A 23,317-nucleotide genomic window follows, 5' to 3' on the forward strand; every position below is an offset into this window, starting at 1 on the left:
TTATACTTTTGGAACCTAAGGCTGAATTGTCCTTTTATAGAAGAAAAACAGCAATTTCATCCCCAATAACGCTCACACACTGGGCTATTTTTTCTGAAGACAACAGATATAACATTTCAAAAACTTCATAAATTTTCTTTTGTTTTTATGTATCACAAATTTTGAATTCCCTTAAGTCAAGTTACACTTGTAGCTACATCGTATCGAATATAAATTTAATTATCTATAATATTATTGATTTACTGAACTATCTAAAAACTCTAAAATAGAAATTAAAAAATATTTTCTTTCAGATAGCCCTCAATGAAATTCAATTTTTTCCGAAAGAAATTTTAGATATCATGAAAATCTGTACCATATAGTTCCTTAATGTGATTCATGTAGCTATTTCAATACTATTCTCATCCGAATAACTCAATATTTCTAATTAAAAAAAAAATTAAAAACGCGATATTCCCATAATAAATTCGCATGTTGCCATTAATAGTTCCATCCTCTCTTTCTTTGATAGCCTGGAAAGCGATGCGTGTAGAAGCCACGTGAGGGTCAGTCCATGTTATTATAGGTCTATGGTTATCATATGTCTATAACTCGACCTCTATTGTTTCTCTTTGCAATATCAAGATGTCGCCCTCTTAATGAAAATTGACCTTTTCGGCTTTTTCCGACAAACCTCATATCTACGGAAATAACCTGCTCGACTGTTTTATGTGGGCCATCCTGTATATCGAAACTTATTCTATGAAAATGAAAGTTTCATAATTTGAACAAAAATTGCCGTAACCACCAATAGAATTCATACACACCTGAAATTTATTATTACATTTTTCTTGAAGTTGATCGAGTTTCTTCTTCGCATAATTATTGTGGTCGCCAACGTTGGATCCCGAGTCAGATGTAACAGAATCTATAGATTGCCTCTCTTCCCAAGAACCGAGAGAATCTGACTCTGCCTTGTCTTCTTTCTCTAGTGTTCTTAACATCTCCTTATAGTAATCACTGATAAGAAATGGCTGGTAGTATTTATCTTCTATGGTTTGCACTACCTGGTCTTGCACTAAATAAAATACGTCTGGTCCTCTATCCCCTAAAATATAAAATAAAAGAAAAACTATTTTAAGAAACGTAAAGATCAGCGATTTTTCTATATTTCAATAAATATTATTTTTATTACTTTTCACTCTTCAGAAGAATGGGTATTAATATAATTGTATCTTTACTCAATTTCAGTTCGTCGTGTTACTATTTTTTTTCTTTTATTTGGAAAAGGTATATTCCCACTCAATTAAATAAGCCAGAGTATTTCTAATATTCAAGAGTTCAAGTGAAGTTGATCGAGATAGCAGACGTTGTAAAGATATCATCTGAACGTGTACATCATATGATTCACGAATATTTATTCATGAGAAAGCTGTGTGAAAAATGGATGCCGCGCGAGCTCACAATTGATCAAAAGCAACAACTTGTTAATGGTTCTGATCAGTGTTTGAAGCTGTTTAAGTGCAATAAATCTGAATTTTTGCGTCGATATGTGACAATAGATGAAATATGACTGCACACGATGAACCAAATCCATCTGTATCGCCATCGAATGCAATTATGTTGAATAATAAAATCGAATTTTGCCAAGAAAATGTGTTTTACCATAGTAGACCGGGGACTTTTCAATTGGCCTGTTATATGTCGATTTGGTCATTTTCATTGCCCGAAATAGTACACGTTCTGCCGCGTTGCAATTTGATCGCCCTTATTGATGGGGGGAGTGCTCATCTTCATCTCCCACATTTAATCAATAGAACTGGTTTGGGGAACTGGTTAAGAGATGTTAGAATATATTCCATTGGTACCGAGTGAGGAAGTGATCTATCACAGCTGAGCGCCAAGACGCCAGACGCGAGGCTGGAAGGATTTTCTCCGAGGTTTGTATACTGCAATAAACCCCTTCTTTTTGGGGGCCAATGAAAGAGCGGCTTTCCACTGACTATTATGTTATGAAAATGATGTTATTGATAACGATGTTTTCTTGTATCTTTATACTGTGAAATAAATAATATTATTATTATCAAAAATTTGCGGGTTTCGGCCCGTCGCACTATGGACAGTTCTTCATGTGTTTCTTTTTCCTATATGGGATGTGATAGAAGTTGAAAACAAAGAAAATCTTTGAATAATTTCGACATTTAATAATAAGAATTTAGCATTCAATTTATGTCAAATAAATAACTTCCAAATTATCAAAAAAACAACAACAAGAAAAGAAAATTGATTAAACACTTATCAATGGACATAATCGTTCGAAAAATTCAGAACTTTGGACTTGGAATTAGGAGAATTTCGCTCAATAGAAAAAAGTAAAGTAAAACTTCTTTTTTTTGACCTTTTTTCTGGCGTTGCCGGAATCCTCTTCGTCAGGTTAGGTAATCCTTAAATTTGGTTTCAATCGAAATAAACTAAATAAAATACTTAGTATATTGTGCAACAAGTGGGGAAAGTCCAACAGTGTGGAAGTTTGTGGCACGAACCTGAGAGTGTCGCAAACACACGAGCGAGAAAAGGAGTTTCTCCACATGTTGCACACTATACTTTTCCTACAACTGCACAAATTTCAATAATTCAAGTAATGAACTTGATCAAAATGGCCTTCGTAGACAGTATGTGCTAATTTATTGTGTTTCCATAGAAACGACTCAAAAGCCCAATTTCATTGGTCTATCAAGCGAGGTGTGGGCAGAGTGCCGTGAGAAATATTTCCCACAGTATGAGCAATACATAGTTTTGAAATTGAATAAGATATGGAGAATACGCTAATTTTCATAGCAGTTGTAGGAAATGAAAAAAAATATTTTCATCAAAAATTAGATTCTGATTAGAACTGATTTCATTTTTTCCCGACAACCTAACCAACCGTTTAAACGACTTTTACTTTCGACTACATTGAAACCCCGATCGGTACTTTTTTCACCCGTTACTAACGATTCCCTTGAAACCACGATCGATACTGCCTTAATTTTTTTAATCCATTCTCACAATTGGTCTTTCACAGAGTTGAGGGAATTAAACGCAATTTCATGTTATTTACCAAATATTTTTTCTGAAGAATTATTCCGTTCAAAAATATTAGATCATCATGCGTATTGACCTTGGAAGACAAATTTAAAAACCATGTTAACCAATTTATGTGATCCATATATTTGAAGAAGAAAGAAAGTGCTATATCATGTATTTTTTTTTCTTACAATAAAGGCACTATTATTATTAAGATCTAATTATGAGTTATCTACAATTCGAAACTCTCAACCTGCGTAGAATTTGGTTCGATATAATTTGGAAGGTTTTACCATTTTCCGATTTATTATAAAACTATTTAACTCAAAATCAGCAGATGATCTACGGATTTCTAACCTTCGAAGCAGTCAGGAAGCGAATCATTACATACTTTCCCGGCTAGTAAGTGTCACTTTGCCGGCTAGCATGTTTCACTTTCCTCATCTATACAGTGTGGGCAAATTTCGATGTTTACTAAAACATCGAAAGTTGTAGTGCTAACTACAACTTTTAAACCAGAGGAGATAGACAAAATCTGATATCACATGTCGTTGTCGTGAGAAACTAACAAAAATTCATTTTTGGCCATCTTCTTTTGTTTCTAGTTATAAGCAATAATTGGAAAAATGGCGATATCGAAAATAATATTATATCTTCGTTAATACTGATAATGGTTGCGGCCACCCTGGGTAGATAGATTTCTAGGAAAAAATCGGCGTATGTGACCTCCCTGCCCACAAAAACCCAGACTTCGACTGGAATCTATCTGGAATAACTCTAATCGATGCCAGATGTATTTGTTAAGAAGTTATCATTTTCCCTTTGCATTTTTATAATGTCTTTTTTTAATGGAAAACAATCAGTTTGAATCTATGCGTGATGATTCCTCAATATTTGGAGACTGGTAAACCTGAGGATTTGAAAAATCATCGCTTGGAGAATCGTTTCTGGTTGAAGTAACCCTCCCGATGTCGAAGCAAATTTAGTTATTATTATTATTATTATTCAATTCAAAATTGAAGGGATTTCTAAGGACCAGAGTGTTTTTTTGTCAATATTGGCCTTCAATAGTGACGCGGAGATGATCCTTCTTTAAGAAACCTATACGGTAACTGAAGCACAACTCCGTGGAAGAGGATTGTAAGCAGGTTATGTATTGATAGATTACCTTTAAAGTCATGTTAATGATCTGGCTTATTATGTTGAATTATCATTAGTTAGTAATGTTGACTTGGACCGGAAAGGTAAAGTTGAAGGAGGATATTTTTATCGCTTTTAAATTTTTTTAAATAATCGTCATTAATATATACAAACCGAGATACCAACCCCCTAATACTCTTTGGCCTACAAATTTCTATATGATACTATCTCATCCTTCAATTTATCGTGGCGATTTCAATTGTTATTATTCAATGTGGTACATAATAGAAACCATAACATAACTATAACAGGTATAATAAATGCGTCGTTTACTGAAAAATGAAGATAAAAAGATTTTATTCGGATGAAGACGAACCCCTTTAATATAAATAGCTTATTCTGCCGATTCTGCGAAAAAATAACGAGTCAATCACTACACCTATATGGGGAGAAATAATTTTTGCTAAGGTTTTATATGTGCTCTTGTAACATACGTTGATATGTATGATGCCCCGTTCACATTATATCAGGGTGTTTGAATTCAGACGAGCCACTCCGTAAATTTCTTATCCCATAGTGATTGAAAAAATTTCCTAGAACACGTCTAATGATTTTGTTTCGGGAACACGTTGTGGACTAGAAACAAGACCACAATGTTGAAAGAAATCCAATAGAAAATAGAAAAAAATTGTTGGTTAAAGTTCAACGTAGCAATTTCCAAATAATTTCCTGATTTTTGAGAACAAAAGTGAAATCTATCTTAATTCATAGTGTTTATTATATGTACCTATATTGCAATTATACCATTTCTTACCCAATAAAAATCCTTCCATTCTCTTTTTGATATTTTTGTCAACTTTTATTTCACCTGTAGAATTTCGGATAAATGTGTAGAAAATTTCTGCACCAAGTTGATGCCATTTTTTTCGGGGTGCTGTCTTCAATTCCTCCACTGCTGACCAAAATCTAATCAAGTCATGACTAGCTAGTGTTTCCAAAAACTGGGATAAGTATTTTCTTCCTATAATATGTTCTAAGATATTCTTTAGTGGCATCACCTGAAATAGATGACATTTCGGTCATTATTGATCGAAAGGTTTTGATTCTGCGTCTACTTAAGGTAGAGGAAGTTTTTATGATTTCGATGCTACGAGTACTCAGTTTCGGCTGTAGATGATCCCATGCAGTTTCGGCATCAGCATTTGCAGGGCACTTGTTTTGTAGGATTATTTTTTAATAAAATGAGGTGCATTAATGTCATGAAATACCTAATCATATATATTTTAAAAGATCCACTGAAATATCTCATTGGGAAGAGTCTGGATCAATATTTATTGATCTGGGACCGTATTCTCGACAAGTGATCTTTCAAAACGTATACGTTCATTCAGTGTTCTTAACACTGAAAAAACGTATACGTTTTGAAAGATCACTTGTCGAGAATACGGTCCCTGACTCTTTGAAATATTTATTTCAAATGAAAGTTTCTTAGTCCTCAAGGGGGATATCGAATGCAGTATGATGTTTGTTTGTTTTACACTGACGGCATACAGATCGAGATTTACAGTAATCTCTTCTATGTCGAACCAAAAATAGCGAGAATTCTCTCTCAGATATTTGAACGTTCCATTCAGTGTCATATGAAGTTGAACATTCAACGAGAACAGACTTATTATATGTGATAGCTGTGCTAGATTTCTGTATAGTTTGGTTAATAAATTTTCAAGTTTTTTGTGATACGAGTAATTTGTAGATGTTATCGGTTTTGATTGACTATGTTCACGGAAGATGTCCACAAGACAAAGATCGAACTTTGAAAAATTACTCATGGAAGCGTTAAAATCGGAGAGTGTTATTAAAAGTATTTCCGAGTGTACTATATCGATACAATACATATCTGAAAAACTCGCTAAAAAATTGCATCTTTGGATCCTGAAATAGAAATTCTGAAATCTAACAATAACAAATTGAATGATGATACGTCGGACAATATACATAAAAAGTTGGAGCAAAAAGTGGATTTTCTGGAGCAGCTGTCGAGAAATAAGAATATTCGAATATCGGCTTCAAAGAAAATGATGGTGAAAATCTGTTAACACGAGTTGAAGAACTGTTTGCATTACATTAATGTTCGACTATACTTATCACATCAGGTTTCTCCTCATACACCAGAACCTCTACAGTTCATTCATTTTGTAAGACAGGCATTGAGCATTGAGATGCAGAATTTTAACAGCAATACTTCTCGGGGAGCAGCTTAGGCGTTCGTTCTTTTCCGAAAAAAATTCCTAACGCAAGCTTTCCTGGGCCATTTAACAGGGTTCATAGCGGAGTTAAAACGGGTGCTGTAAATATCTACCGTGAATGAAGCATAAGACTCAGGATAACGAGAGGAGTTTTTCACATTCGACTTCAGGAAAATTTACCACCAGAAACTTCCGAACTTCAGATTTAAACATGGAAGGAGATTTTCTTATCTACACCCTTCCTCAACGGACGATGCTCCGGTAATGTTACCAACCACTAAAGTTTTTGAAGTCCTTTTTGATTTGCTAATATTAGCCTTCGTCTTCGTCTTTTTCTTTTGTCAGCGATCAGATTAATTTGTCGATCATGTGTGTCATCTTCCTTCATATGGCCAGGGGTCATCGACTATCACCATCGGTATTCCCCGATGGATTCCCCTGGTAATAACAATCTTGCGGACGTGAATCAGTGGGTGAAGCTGTCATTGTCGTCCTATCAGTATAGTCGGGAATTCGTTTTTGTTCTTGATAATGCATTATTTATATTTCTTGTGTAAGAAATTGTTAGCTGTTTTTTAAGGAATTCTACAGTGACTGCAATTCGAAGATCAGAGTATCCTTCTGCTACAAAATGTATCGGAAGATTCGGATATCGATTTTACTTTCCGTTGTAAGAGTATCAATGGCATCAAAAAAATAGTCATCAATCTTTTCGACTACTTTATCCTCCACATTAATAGTTTCACAACACTTAATCGCTGTCTTGTCAGAAGTAACAAAATACTTAAAACTTTTAGCACAACTTCAGTGAAAACCACTTCCACAATTATTAGTACATTTCACGATCGAATTCACTACTCTAGTTTTACACTTTTTACATAGATTCTCTGCAGAGATCTGATAGACACCACCTTCCTGTGCCATGGTCAACATAGCTATTATAATTTCCAAAAAAGCTCTGGATGGTAAACAGACAGTTTGTTTTATTTAATTTTTAGATTTTACACATTTCAAAACGTAACCTGTGAAATTTTAAGGGCAGTTAACATTTTTTTTTTGGAACAATTCTAAGGGGTTTATTATTGAAAATAATGATCACATCAAAGATGATATTTGGGATCGGAAAATTGGTTACAGCATAATTTTGGATAATTATACCTCATTTACAAATGTAGTATAAGAACTTTTTTTTCAGCGAAGTACACGTTACACAAGAGAACAAGAAAACTTCGAAATAAATTCAATTGATATTTTGTGTCCTACCTTATCTTTTTCATCATTGAAATGATACTGGTCACACTGTCCAAGCTTATTCAGCTGTCTTTCACATTCTTTTTTAGCGAATGTGAGTTGATTGATATATTTCTTCAATTTTTTGGCACCAATTATATCAGCTTTACTGATTCCTGCAATCGAAAGACTTGCCTTTTCATTGTCTAGATCTACCCCTTTGGTTCGATTGAGATTTTGTAATGTAGTTGCTTGCATTATCCTGTTCACTATATTATATCTGGAAAGGAATTATTCATTGAGATAATTTATGAATTTTTGAAAATTTTGCATAATTGTTCTTTATACTCATACGGAGTTTGTTGTAATTCAGTAAAGTCATCTGTATCGGGTGTCCCAAGTTCATTGTCTAGTGAGAAGATCTCAGAATCTTTTTGAGCTAGAAAAAAATGAATTGGACATTTTCGGGCTCGATTGTTAAAATAATTGAATTGATGAAAACCGCAACCTCTTAAATTCAAATGTTTTCAAGCTATATGAGAAAACTGGAAAATGGCTTGAAATGAAAACTTTCCATAACTTCTTTATTACTGGTGCTATAGACATGATACAAAAACCTTTTCCAGACAATGCTTTCAGTAGAACCCAGTGGAGTTAAAATTTTTTTATTGCAATCAGTTTTGAAGTAGTTTTGAAAAACATTTCCTATCATCAAGCTGTGAAAATCATTTAAAGTTTCAGTTTCACACAACAGTTTCAAATGAACCAAGTGCCTATCTATGATAATTTTTGAATTTTTTTCCTTAAGTCACATTTGAAGAACAATACCTATCAATTTGAAAATGTTTTAAAATATCTAACGTTGTTAAATCCGGAGACCTTGGTGGCTACCGAATATTCGAATTATCTGAAATTCACAGATTATCATAAATAGGCACTTGGTCAATTTGCCGAGTGGAACTGAAACTTTTGATGATATTTAAAGTTTGATAAGAAATTTATTTATCAGGTTATATATTTTTGAAAAGGAAAAAATACGATGGTTTACATTGAAAAGAACACATGTTTCAACTTCAAAACTAATTTCAATAAAAAACAAATCTGATATTTACAATTTGAATATCAGAACTCGTGGACTTATATCAGCCCCTCCTCATAGGCTTGCCCTCTTCGAAAGATCATTTACCTTTTGCGTATTCAAATTGTACAATCAATTCATTGATCTGAAATAATTATCAGTAAATTCATTCAAAAAACGTGTCTGGGACATATTGTTTAGTGAACAGTGTGCACCTGTGAGATGAGATTTTGGTTCCTCTAAATCATTATTTCTTATTTTCACCATTGTTTTTTTATTCTTATTTTTTTCTTTTTCAGAGTACTTGTACTTTTCTTTTTTGACATAAAGCACAATAATACTGAATTGCTATTTTCTTCTTCAGGGTTTGAGTGGAAGAACAGAGGGTTTACACCCACCTGAACTCCGCCCTGTGATTGAAATGAAATATATTTTCTTTTGATAATATGTGAATCAAATATTTCTTTTTATTGTCAATAAAGGCCTATTATTATTATTATTATTAAATGATTACATCAAAGTATTCTACTGGAAAAAGGGCCTTAGGGGAGTTTTTTTGTTCATGTTTATAGCATCAGTTACAAAGAAGTTATGAAAACTTTTCATTTCAGACCAATATCCAACTTTCTCTTATAGCTCGAATTCAGTTTTCACTGAATTAATAATTTCAAAAATGGAGCCCGAAACGTGCTATCATTTTTTTTTTCTAGCTCAAAGGAATTCTGAGATCCCCTTACTAGACAACGAATTTGGGACATCCAATATACATGGCCTTGAAGCTATAACTTTCACGAAAAAGTTCGCGAACAAACTAAAACTGGCTTTTCATTACGGGATATAATAAACAGGGTGTTTCATCTTTATTTTGAGTCATTTTGCATCAAATAGTGCAGAAAACTTCTAAGCATATATAGAGAAATGCATCTCTAAGGAAGATGTATTTTTTAAGAAGGTTTTTCGTTTCTGTTAATCCAAAAACTATCAATAAAATTAAACATTTCTTTATAGTTATGTCGGTGTACTAATAAAAAGTCAATAAAGAAGGTTATTTTACTAAAAACGACGTAAAAGACGACCGAAGACTCTACATTCTGGTCCTTCAAGCCAGATTTACAAGTACTGTGGAACATAAATAGACAGTCCGAGATTATAAGTTGAAAACAGCTTAATGTCAGATTTCGACATGTGAAAAAAATAATCTCTGAAATTACCCAAAATGGACGCTTATCCTTGGATAAGCGTCTCTACCTTGGTAGAGACTGAGAAGAGCGATAAATCCCTACTTTATTTCTAGTGGTTTCATCATAGGAATGAAATATATAAATCTAACCATCAAATCCTCTGTTAATGACAGAGTATAGATTAATTTTATATCTCAGAATAATATCATATTTCCCGAGAATTTTCCATTCTCCAAATTCTCGTCATTTGCGTGAGGTTTCAATTTTCTGCTTAAATATGAATTAATCTGCGGCTGAGGCTCATCAGGCTCTTAAACACCTATGGTGAGGCCGCTTTTAGTGATTTTGACGTCGAAGACCATCATGTCGGTGGAAGAGAGGTGCAGAATTGGAGGCATTACTTGATCAAGACTCGTGTCGAACGCAATAAGAATCATTGCAGGAATCATTGGCAGGATAATTGGGAGTGACACAACAATCCATTTCAAAAGGCCTGAAAAGGGCGAAACGAAAACGAGGAAATTGGGTGCCGTACGAGTTGAAGCCGAGAGATGTTGAACGGCGTTTCTTTGCTTGTGAACAGCTGCTTGCAAGGCACTCATGATTTCAACAGCTTGACAAGATTTGGCAATTACTGTCAATGTTTGAGTCAGATATTGCATCAAGAAACTTGAGATACTGGTGTTAATATATTCAGTGATAAAACTGTTACAGTGAACCTAATTTTTTTTCAAAAAACAAAAGGCATGCAATGGGAACAAAGTCGATCAGCATTTTATTTTGGATGTAACACGTTTTTCTTGCATCAACATTGAGTTTTGTTTTTTCTTCTATTGCATTCGATTTAGACACGTATATTGTATTATGTTTTTGCTTCCATTGTTCATGTTGTTTGTTTCATTGGCGACTCGATTTTTTTTAGACAGTGTAGTAAGAATAATGACAGGTATTAAATCGCTTATCGGTACAAATTGAAAATGATTTATTTGTTATTGGGAGGCCCTGATGGTAATGAGATTTAAAGTGAGCTCCACTCTGCATGTCCACTGGCTGAAGAAATGGCAAAATAGGAATACGAAATTCTCTGGTACGACACCTGTACAGCCGGCTACCAACACAAAAAAATCCGTATATAAATGAAAATTCAAAATAATGTTACGGTCTTTTAGTTTCACCATGATATGTGAATATTATAACGAGCGTTTATTAGAATTCGTGATCAAGAGTTCTGTGGAGAAATTGGAGTTTACTTTCTGTGATTACAAGTAGCGCTCAGCTTGTACCGTATATAATTTCCAGATTCGAAGTATATACAGAGACAACAATTGGTTGTCTCTGGTATCTAAACAAATGTAAGTGATATGGTACAAGCTAAGCGCTACTTGTAATCACAGAAAATCATTTCTAATTTCTCCACAGCACTCTAGACCACGAATTTTAATGAACGCTCGTTATATTATAGTTGAGAAAAGCACATACCAATTTTCGGGATACGTCACAGTTTTGTTTGGCGCTTCAAGTATCAAGTAGTTAGGGGTAGTAACGTGAATTATCCGAGAAATCTGTAATTTTCGTTTTAACCACCATATTAGAAACAACAATTTTGCCTTCACAAAGCGTCTTTACCAGGGTCCAGGACAGTTTTGTGTACAATTCTCACAATATTCAATATGTATATGTAAATGATGGAATAATTTTCAGCTTCAATTGATCACAAACATGACCAATATTTATAATATATGTAATTGTGAAATTTCTCTTAGGATATAGATTTACCTTATTGAAATCAAAGCATCCATGTTATCTGTTTTCCTAATGATTCTTAGGAAATCTTCAAAAGTTCTAGCACTCTCAAAGGCTCTTACATAAACATTTGAGGATAGCTTTCTGCTCTCGATATAAACAATGATATTTCTATTTATGAAGTCAGGATCTGTTATTTGGTTTATCAGTGGTAAAAACACTAAAAAAGAAAATAAGATTATATAAATCATATTTTGTTTTTTTGCTTACATTTAAAAACTAGACATTCTCGTATGAGGTATTTGGAAGGTGACAAAAAATAACTTCTCGGCAGAAGAAACATAATTAATAGTTGACTTAAATTCCTTAGGAATTCTATTTCTTTAGCAGGTGAAGTCACATGGGAAAAAGTGGTGAACACAGGAGATTTTCTGGTTTCCAGACTGAAATATATATTTTCGTTAAAAACAATGGACAGAAGGGATATCGCAAACTTACGCCAATGCTTTAGCCTCTCTAATTTTTTCGAAATGTATAGTTATCTTGTCAATAACATCACATGCTATCAGTTTTATGTGATCAATCCTCGATAGTCTTTCTTGTAGTGTTTTCGCTCCACTCCACAAATCTTCTCTGGAAAAAATTATAAATAAATAATATGAGAAAAATGCATTCAATTCATTTTGCTCTGAAGCTAATTATACGTGGTTAGAACTACGAGTATTTAAAGAGGTACTACAAGGATATTGAAAAACGTTACAGATACAGGGTGATTTAAATTACAAAAAAAGTTGCATTATTTAGGGATTAGGGTGTTGGTGTTAACATATCCAAAATATCTCCAATGGTTCTCGAGATATCTTGAAAAAACTAAAAATCGAGATTCTCTTTTTTTCTGTATAACTCATTTGTTTCTGAAGATAACCTCACGAAATTCAGTTTGAAGCCATAATCCAATATAGAGATTCTAATGGTGTAGTCAGATTTTTTCTGTGTTCCATTGTTTCAGAGACGCGATAGAAATTTTTTTTCTTATGGACGACATATTGGATGAGGTGATAAAGAAAAAAATTACGAATTCAACAATGTCTAAGTGAATAATTTATCACTACCTAAAAGAAATATGTAAAAGGTTTTTTTGGGGAATTATGTTCGAATTTCAGCATTGCATAATTTGACGAGAAACAATAAACATGCGTTTATTGTTATTGTAGATGCATAATCAGAATGGTTTTTGTGATGCACTCGCAATTCCTCATAGTGTAAAGTATAAGGTCGATGATTTCCGAATATTTTTCGATCGGAAGGTTTTCGAGAATGGAATTAATTTACGGAGTGAAAAATTAATCGAGAATTATAGTAGGGATATCGACAAAATCCATTTCGAAGATGAAGTTTTTCATTTCATTAAATTCAAGAACAAAATATGAAAGAACTGGTAGCGATTTATAAATTCTGTATTGATGGCTTACAGTCCACGTTTTCAAAAATTTTTAATGAGGTATGCTCATCTGTAATGACAGTGGTAAAATATGGTTTTCGGCATCGAGAAGAGTGCAAGCAAATTCCCAATATTGTTCATCGAATCAGAATCAGTGAAAGAAATTATTTCCTATGATAGTCAAGTTTGTCAAATCTGAAGCTAGAAAAGTTCCTTGATGAATTAATGTAGATAGTTTTTCTTTTTTAATTTTTTAGCATCCAAAGAATGTGTTTTTTATGTTGTTATTTTTGTTTTTTCACATTAATTCCATTGTAACTATGCGTTTTATTTGTTTATCAACATTTTCCACTTTTCTATTATATATATTTTTATGTTCAATTTTTATCATTTTTCAAATAATTTTATTTTTTAAATATTTCATGTTGATGAATTCATTCTCGGTGATGTTAATTTTTTGAATTTCCTATATGATTTATTTTGATTATAATGCATGAATTGAAATCACTTTATCCTTGCATTCGAACCTATTCTGAAGTATCTGAAAAATCTTTGATCTTGATCGGGTGGGCCCCTGATTTGTCTTGCGCTTCGGTTCCCTGTTTTCTTTATCCGCCACTGACCATCTCGAGTGATTGTCGATGAATTACAAATTACACGAAGTATTTTGCTCTACCATTCGGTAACACACGCATAGGACCACAAACATATTTACGGTTTAAATCCAATAGCTCTGTTACTCTTTCAGATCTCTTCAGAAAAAGAATTATGGTCATTTCTCCTTTTACATAGATGTTACATTCGAATTCTTCAGCAGGTTGTTCTAATTTGAAATTTTTTATGAAACCTTTTCGGATAACCTCTGGAAAATCTCTAAAGTTCAAGGCGTCTATACCATTTTTCAATGATTTCAGATTTATTTTGTGAAATGAACGTTGAATTCGGTGTGAATTCATTCGAATTGGTCTTCTGTTCACGTACATAAGACAAGTCACATATACGATCCACGATGAATTTCACATTACCGTCAGTATCAAGGAGCATTATAGAAAAAAATGTATTACTTCTGAAATTATATCTTCAAAGCATTACCTTATGAATATTTATTGGTTGCATAATAATCTCGGGAACCAATCTACTTATAGTTTGTATAAAAGAGCAAAACATTCTTACAATTGCCTCATAAGGAATACTAAATCCAATTTCCGCCGTGATCTCATAGAAAAATCTACCAATAAAAATAGGACAGTTTGGAACCTTGTAAATACTATTACAAATCGAAAGGATAGTAAACTTAAATCCATAAAGATTGTTGTTAACGGTGTTTCTTATGATGAACCTAGAGTAGTAGCGGATATCTTTGCCAATCATTTCACTACGATTGCGAAGACCAGCCTCAACCGTTATTATAAAGGCACATCTTCTTCGTGTACCACCTCATGTATAACTAACGTAAATTTTTTCTTTTATCCCATTGTGGAGCATGAAGTAATTCAATTTTAAAATCACTCAAAAATGACAATGGTTCGGGTGCTGACTTCATCATTGCACGAATTTTGAAACTGATAGGTCCTTATATTGGTCAACATCTTACTCACTTGTTCAATTTATCAATTAGTACGGGGGGTTTTCCTCATGTACTCAAACTTGCCACTATCATTCCTATCTATAAAAAGGAGATATATATGATGTTATCAATTATAGGCCCATTTCTATCCTTAGTTGTTTCTCAAAAGTGTTCGAGCGATTGGTATTAAATAGAATGATGAATTTCCTAGACAAGTTTCAGGTGCTCGATACCACACAATACGGTTTTAGATTAGAACGCTCAACTCAAACGGGTACATTGGCTTTTGTGGAGTTTTTGTATAACAGTCCCGATGAAGACTCATGTGTTGCGGGATTGTTTTTCGATTTGTCTAGAGCATTTGATAGTCCTCCATTTCGGTTCATATTGGAAAAATGCTACAATCTAGGATTCAGAGGACTATCTTACGACTAGATCTGTAGTTATCTCGGTGGTAGAGTTGCGTCTGTGAAAATAAACAACTCTTTTTCCAGTAAACACAATTTGAAATTGGGGTTTGCCTCAGGGCTCTGTCTTGGGACCGCTCCTATTCTTACTGTTCACCAACGATCTCCCAGAGAATTTGAGAAAGCTATTTATCAAAAAATCCAATTATCGGAAAGATGTTACCGAACTCTTGAGAGCGATCTTATTCGCTGATGATTTTTCATTAGCTGTTAGAGCGAATACCATGGAGGAATTACAGAGTTTATGCGATCTCTTAGTTCAAAGCTTTGTTCAATGGTGCAATTTTGATGCCATTATGATCAACGTGGATAAAACGGATTTCATTCCCACAATACGAGAAATAAGGAAATATTGTGTATACCCAAACATAGAACTTCTAAATTCGAAATGTCACCTAGATATCAGAGTATAAAAATATTCAATCATCTTCCTCGTAATATTAAGTCACTAAATATCATTAGGTTTAAGTGAGTATTTAAGGATTTACTTGTACAGGGTGGGCAAATAAGCGAGGTAAGCGGCTATATCTCAGGAACCACTCATCGTAGAGACTTGCGGTAAAAATTTTTACCACTAAAGTAAACAAAAGAAAACACTGGAAATTGTTTTGAAGTTCATACCTCCACCGCTAGGGTGCGTAATGGCTATCGTCGAGTAGAAAAATGAATTTTACTCGAAAAATTTTCATATTAAGTTGGAAAAAAAATATCATCACTGTAAACCTTGGAAAATTCTCTATCTGTTTGAATTGTCACTTTCGATTTTGCGACATCAAATAAGGCTGGGGGAAAGATAGAAATCTGACTGATTGAAATGTCTGTAACTTCAGTTTGGCTCAACATTTTTGAGCAAATTAGATCTTATTTGAGAGACAACATCTTGTTGATTAAGGAAAAAATATACTCATGATGAATTTGATTCAGCTGCTTCCGATAGGGAGCGCTAAGTCAGAAGTTCATTGTTTTGTTCATTTTTCTCTGAAATTTCAAATGTAATGATAGGATTTTCTTAACAGAAACAAAAATTTCATTGAATTCGCATGAAAAAACCTGAAGGTCGCAAAGCGATAATTTCAGGCGTTCTGAAGTTATGGCCGAAAGAAGATATTCTTCAACTGATGCACTGCGAAAAACCAAATTGAGTCTTCAAGTTCTAACAGAAACAGAAATCCCATCAAATTTGTATGAAAAAACCAAAAGGTCGCAAAGCGATAGCTTCGGGGGTTCTGTAGTTATGGACGAAAAAAGACACAATTTAGTTTTTCAGTGCATCAGTTGAAGAATATCTTTTTTCGTCCATAACTACAGAACCCCTGATGCTATCGCTTTGCGACCTTTTGGTTTTTTCATACAAATTTGATGGGATTTCTGTTTCTGTTAGAACTTGAAGACTTATTTTGGTTTTTCGCAGTGCATCAGTTGAAGAATATCTTCTTTCGGCCATAACTTCAGAACGCCTGAAATTATCGCTTTGCGACCTTCAGGTTTTTTCATGCGAATTCAATGAAATTTTTGTTTCTGTTAAGAAAATCCTATCATTACATTTGAAATTTCAGAGAAAAATGAACAAAACAATGAACTTCTGACTTAGCGCTCCCCATCGGAAGCAGCTGAATCAAATTCATCATGAGTATATTTTTTCCTTAATCAACAAGATGTTGTCTCTCAAATAAGATCTAATTTGCTCAAAAATGTTGAGCCAAACTGAAGTTACAGACATTTCAATCAGTCAGATTTCTATCTTTCCCCCAGCCTTATCTGATGTCGCAAAATCGAAAGTGACAATTCAAACAGATAGAGAATTTTCCAAGGTTTACAGTGATGATATTTTTTTTTCCAACTTAATATGAAAATTTTTCGAGTAAATTCATTTTTCTACTCGACGATAGCCATTACGCCCCCTAGCGGTGAAGGTATGAACTTCAAAACAATTTCCAGTGTTTTATTTTGTTTACTTTAGTGGTAAAATTTTTTACCGCAAGTCTCTACGATGAATGGTTCCTGAGATATAGCCGCTTACCTCGCTTATTTGCCCACCCTGTACAGAAGTGTTTCTACAGTGTGAATGAATATTAAGAGTTAATTTAGAAAGTGTTTGAATTATTTTTCATTTTGTTTTTCCTTGTCCTATACATACTTTGATATATCCCAAAGGATCAATAAAATTAGATATTATTATTTTTAATACTTTCTTTTTGGAATAAAACATCAAATCCATTTTGGTTATTTTACCCACTGATAATAAATTCGTTCTGAGTTCTAGCACATGCAAAGTATCATTCAATTGAATACTTTTTGTTTTACCAAAAACGTCTGCAATTAATCAAACTGTTAATTTTGCGCCGAATTCTGTTTACTCGTAAGTGACAAGGTTAAGTTTTTCATGGTGAGAATCACTTATTTCTGTAAAACATTGAGTTCCTTACACAAATCCGATGTAGCACCCCTGTCAATGCACCATTTTTGTTAATTATCGGGAATACCAACTGGAAAAGCGTCCGATGCACATAATAGTTATTTATAATACAAGTGCAGAAGGCATTGATATTCCTCCACGAGTTCAAAATTCAAAAACGAGCCACGAAGTGGCGAGTTTTTGAATGAACGAGTGGTAGAATGAGCCTTCTGTACGAGTATTATACATTATTTTCTCTAATTCATTGCATTTCCATCGAAATTAATGAAATATTTCCATAAATATCATTTAGTGATTTTTGCATTGAAAAATGTTGGTTGGCAGAACTGATTTCTCCAAGGCAAATTGATGAATTGACAGATAAAGCCGTGGCGGAAAGTTCGGAGTACCAACATAGAATAATAAAATATAACCATGAAAACTGTGCGTTTCTGATATATTCTCGCACGATTTTGTTCTACAAGATGTGGAAGAATGAATGAAATAACCACAGAATTAAAGAAACAAAATTCTCGGCACATTTGGCAAAATTTGATTCGATTTTACTTCCACATTTGCATTCCAAAGCTTTGATTCCAATTCTTTTACATCTATGGCAATAATACTTGAAAATTTATGTTGATTTCATATTCTCATCGAGCGCTTTCAGCAGAAAGATCAGTAGCATAAGTAGTTCCGCTACTGATAGGTATCGTATCAGTTTGGTAATGTTCTCGGTACAGCTCCGAAGCGTACCAGTGCGCATTTGTTCCAGTAAACAGAGCGTCGAGCCCTCGCGTTACCTTCCCCCTTCTCTGACGCACCCCTCGAATTTGACAGGTGTGAGAGAGAATGAAGATTGTTTCTTCGCATAAATGCTGCTTTCCAGCCACCGTTCGAAGCTCCTCTGTACAGCACCGAAGTGTACCAGTCCGCATTTGTACTGTTCCAGTAAACAGAACGTCGAGCCCTCGCGTTATCTTCCCTTTCCCCCCGACGCACCCCCCGAATTTGCGGGGCGTCGAGCCCTGACAGGTATGAGAGAGAAAGAAGACCGGTACTTCGCATCAAGTACGAGAACGCTGGTTTGTTTACGTTTTATTTGACAGTTTGGTTTTGGCGCGTTTCAATCACAGCGAGGGCGCGAGGCTCTAGTGCGCCGAGCCCTGGGTTGACACGCACCTGACTGGAAAACACTTATTATCGCTGGACGTGTTGTTCCTTTTCTTGACAGCAATAGGTTCTGTGGGTCCTTCTTGAAGGTTATGTTATGATGAGAGACAATTTTCTGTTATAATATCGATTTCAATTTCCAAAATTCTTTTCGGAATTACTACCATTTTATTCTTCAATATATGAAGGCAAGATCGAAGGTCGGAGAGGAATCGGACGGAAGAAAATGTCTTGGCTGCGGAACATCAGGCAGTGGACAGGACTACACGAAATACGGTCATCGATACACACCGCCAGAAATAAAGAAGCAATGGAAATGTTATCGCAAACATCCATTAATGGATATGCATTAGAAGAAGAAGAATATATGCAGTGGCGACGCCAGCTTTCAAAAACAGGGGCCAAGGGAGCCCGGATTTTGGGGGGGGGGAAGGGGTGCAAGGTAAAGCGAAATTATAGTTCTGCTTATCTTTTAGCCTTAGTTTTTCTAATTTTAGAGGAGGCCCGGGCCCCCCTGCTACCCACCAACCCCCCTCCCCCCCTAGCGTCACCACCACTGAATATATGGGAATTTTTTTCAGAGTAATATTTCAGAATGTTAATTAATGTATATGTTTCTGTTTCCACTATTGCTATATTTGAAATTTAATTTTCGTCCCAAAATCACTGTCGCCAGCGAAGGGAGAAAGGGGTGCCGCTGCCCCTCTAGAGACTCGATTCATGTTTCCAAAAATATGATAGGAAACAGTAAATAACTGCACATCATATTTAGAAAGTACCGATATTGCACTAAGTTTTGAATCAGGAATGATGATAACACAGATTGATGTTTGAGAAATCTGTTACTCATTCGGAAATTTTGAAGCCAGATGTTTCTATTGCTTCGGAACTTTTTCCGAGTAGCATAATTGCAAATTTTTTTTGATCGAGTAATCCCAGCATCCGTCGGCAACCTCATCGGCTTTAGAGGGAGTATTTTTGTAGGATGTGTTCAACCACTGTACTACTACCTAATTGGTGGTGATAATAAAATTCGAGCTACCGATCAGTGATATCCAAAAAGAAATCATTAGTATTTGTGGCGAAGTGCTGAAAAGGGATATCATGGATAAAGTGAAAGAGGTAAGAGCAAATTAGCAGATGAAACGGCAGACTTTTGAGGAAAAGAACAATTATCTATTGGCATACCGGGAATACGATATTTTGATGCAAAGTGTTACAGAGTACAAAAAGATTCTGTTAGTTTTGTCGAATTAGGAGGTTCAAATGCGACGTCTATCGCAAAAGCAATTGATCAATTTGTGTCCTAATAGTAACTCGATCCAGAAAAGTGAGTTGGCCTTGCCTGTTCGACGATGTCTGGGAAGGAAGGCGGAGTGCAAGCAAACCCCCGTCAAAAATTCACCAAAGCTTTGTTTTTCCATTCACGTAACATAAACTGAATCTGGTGATAAACGATCTCAATGCTCTTATCAACTTGGAAAAAGTGCCACAAGCATCGGTGAAATGGGCATAAGCACATCGGCCTCCAGGATAAAGAACAACAAGGTCGCAAAAAAAATTGTACAAAGTGCTGCAGATTTTCACCTAAAATATGTCAAGGACCTAAATAATGCAGGTGATATAACAAAATTGAATATAATTCTTGCTAAGAAAAATACCTGTTCTAAATTTGTCTTATTGGAAGAATTAATTGAGTTGAAGTACGACAAAAACCATTCTATTCAAGACCATTCTGCCAGAATAGATAAAATAGTCAGAGAGCTAAATAGTTTAGAAAAGTAATTTTTAAAAATCAGATATGGCTTTCTTCTTATCAATATATATGACGAATGAGGACGAATATGTAGGTACAGCAATAAGTACTATGTCCGAAGACAACCTAAAATAGAATTCGCAACAGTAACAATGGACAATAGGATCAGAATCACAACGGTGCATCATTATTCACTGAAAAGAATAACATTATAAGATACTTCCAATGTAAGAAGGAAGGTCATACCCAGAACTAAGGTATATGTCCTAAAGTGCTACATATGCAATGTAGACGTAAAAATAATGGTGGAAGGAAGTCGAGTAATTACACAAATTTGAAAGAAGAGAAAAGAAATATGGGGAATCGACGAAGAAGTTTAAAAGCGTTCTGCTGTGAGAGTGTGGATTAACATTAACAGAGAAAAGGAATTCAGAATGGTAAGCTGATTCAGGTGTAACTCATCATTACAGCAACAATAGGTACTGATGTGAGTAAGAAGATTTATAATTGTAAGGTGAAATTTGATTTCAGGGTTAATATTGAATATATTTATTGTTTATTATAGAATATATTATTCTATATATATAGAATATATTATTCTATAATAAACAATAAATATATTCAGTACTAACCCTGAAATCAAATTTCACCTTACAATTAAAAGTGAACAGGGTAAATAATTAAATCAGAAAATTTATAATGATCCCAGATTATACAACTTGCAGAAAAGGGTAAATCAATGAAAGCATTGAGGGAGAAATGAAGTTTTTTTGTTGTTGACAGTGTAAATTACTAAATTACTTTGAAAGATATAATTCACCCATGAACCAGGAATAAACATTCCTGATGTAAGGGTGAATTCGGTGTCTATTTCATTGATAGAAAATTCATCCATTATAATGGATTTATAAAATAACGTTCATGATCAAAAAGAATGAAAATTTTGCAAATTAAAGAAGACATATATTTATGGCATCAAAGTTATGGACATATAACTTCAATTAGTTCACACAGAATATGTTTGTGGTCTGTTGACACCAACATCTTATAATGGAAATAGATATTTCCTAATATTCATAGATGATTTTTGGCGTTTTATGTTGATATATGTATATAATGAAAAATAAGAATGCAGTTTTTGATTGTTTTAAAGATAATGAAGCCAAGGTATCAGCTATTTGTGGTAAGAGTATTTCCAAATTGGGAGATCCTTGAAGATTTTTTCACTAAGTCTTTTAGTTTGCTAGATGATTCAGGGAGCATCGAATTTGGGACATCCTGTATTGCATGAATCATTCGCAAATCTGGGGATATTTGCTCGCCCTACTGATGTTACTGCCAATTCACGATGTTGTCGATGCATCATTCAGATTTTTATTCAAATTTGACATTTTAAATTCAATAATAATTTTAATATTTTGCAAAAAGGCTTCGTTTCTTATCTTGAATAATACATTTACTACTGTGCAATACCATGCAAATTCTAAAATTTTTCGAAATGCAACACAAAATGTGAATATTTCGATGATCAATTGATATTGAAACTTGGAAAAAATCCACTCTGACAACTTAGGTGGAAAACATTTTATGAAGTCATTTCATTGCTAAGATAAAAATCCTATATGTATACGCAAAATTTCACCACGGGTGAGCAATGCAACAACCAGGGGGGTACTGTAGCCCCAAAGCCTCTCCAGCTGCACTTGTGCGGTTGGATCTTTTATTACACATCGAAAACTCTCACAATTTTATTGAACATACAGTGACTTTATCCAGGATATAATGTGTATAAGATATGTATATATTATGTATAAAGTAACTGTAATCGCACATTGTTATTCGCGCTACCTGCTGGCTTGGGGTGGGTACTGGGTCTTGGGTCTGGCAGTAGGATTCTGTTTTGAGAAGATGGACTCAACTGGTTCTAGTAATTTTTGGAATGTGAGTAAATACAAATGGTTACCAACATATTTCTCATAAGTCTTCAAAACCTTCAGAAACTGACTGAAACTAGCACTTTATTTTCGTTGAAGTTGTATATTATATTGGGAAATGCACCGTCTTTGAGTTACAAGTACAGTGACTTGATAAATATTTTATCAAGTCACTATAGTTACAAGCATCATACAGCGTCATCATCTATTGATCATATATTGAAAAAACCCCTTCAGTTCATCCCAAGCCAGGAGAGGGTGCAGAAATACTGTTTCGGCACGTATCTCATATCTACTCAAATTCACACTGAATTGTAAAATGGTTGAACACATACAATTCAACGAGTGTAAGTAATTATTTTGACATGTGTTGTCTCAATAGCATATTTTCATTAGTTTATGATGAACAGAAATAAAATAAAAATGAATATCTTGAAGGTTAATTAGTAGATGAAGAGTTTATGATATTCTAGGCTATATTTTGGTTGATCAATCTCATTGAATTGTAAAAGTTATTCATGAAATCACCTATTCTTTTCAACAAATATTCAGCTGAAAAAACTCCAACGATTAGAGAAATAAAACATTTATTTGATTCCATGGGCGCCCGCAGAGGGGGGCCCCCCTGAGATTTTGATTGTATCATTTTTCAGCACAACACCCTCAATATAACTTTCTCAATCCAAAGGGCAAGGAAAAAAGGAAAGTAATGGATTCACAACAATTTTCCGGTTTTCAATGACAATCATGGACGCCTTATCGTTTTTCAATAATTTTCATTTTGCCCCCCCTGAGAAAAATTTCTGCGGGCGCCCATGTTTGATTCGTTGAGATAGTTTCAATATTTACACCGTAATTAAGAAATATCTCATCATTATTTCTATGGCAGAGACAGTACGATCCCTTGACTTAAATAACAGG

The 23,317-nt window shown here is 34.2% G+C and overlaps 1 protein-coding gene and 1 long non-coding RNA gene across 2 annotated transcripts in view; one reads left to right on the forward strand and one right to left on the reverse strand.

The window, feature by feature from the left end:
* The window catches only part of LOC123682013 (sorting nexin-25), a 42,000-nt gene that overhangs the window by 17,475 nt on the left and 1,208 nt on the right, over nt 1-23,317 (reverse strand). The window contains exons 3-8 of the mRNA XM_045620388.1: nt 12,162-12,296; nt 11,934-12,106; nt 11,697-11,883; nt 7,695-7,941; nt 5,000-5,243; nt 807-1,087 (exon numbers count right to left, since the gene is read on the reverse strand). Of these exons, the coding sequence (XP_045476344.1) occupies nt 807-1,087; nt 5,000-5,243; nt 7,695-7,941; nt 11,697-11,883; nt 11,934-12,106; nt 12,162-12,296 (1,267 nt within the window). The remainder of the gene's footprint in view (nt 1-806; nt 1,088-4,999; nt 5,244-7,694; nt 7,942-11,696; nt 11,884-11,933; nt 12,107-12,161; nt 12,297-23,317) is intronic.
* On the forward strand, nt 20,728-22,994 carry LOC123682014. Its single transcript, XR_006747758.1, has 2 exons — nt 20,728-20,899; nt 21,710-22,994. It is a non-coding gene; the product is annotated as an uncharacterized LOC123682014 (long non-coding RNA).

This window comes from Harmonia axyridis, chromosome 6, assembly GCF_914767665.1.
Source record: "Harmonia axyridis chromosome 6, icHarAxyr1.1, whole genome shotgun sequence".
In the NCBI taxonomy this organism is placed as follows: domain Eukaryota; kingdom Metazoa; phylum Arthropoda; class Insecta; order Coleoptera; family Coccinellidae; genus Harmonia; species Harmonia axyridis.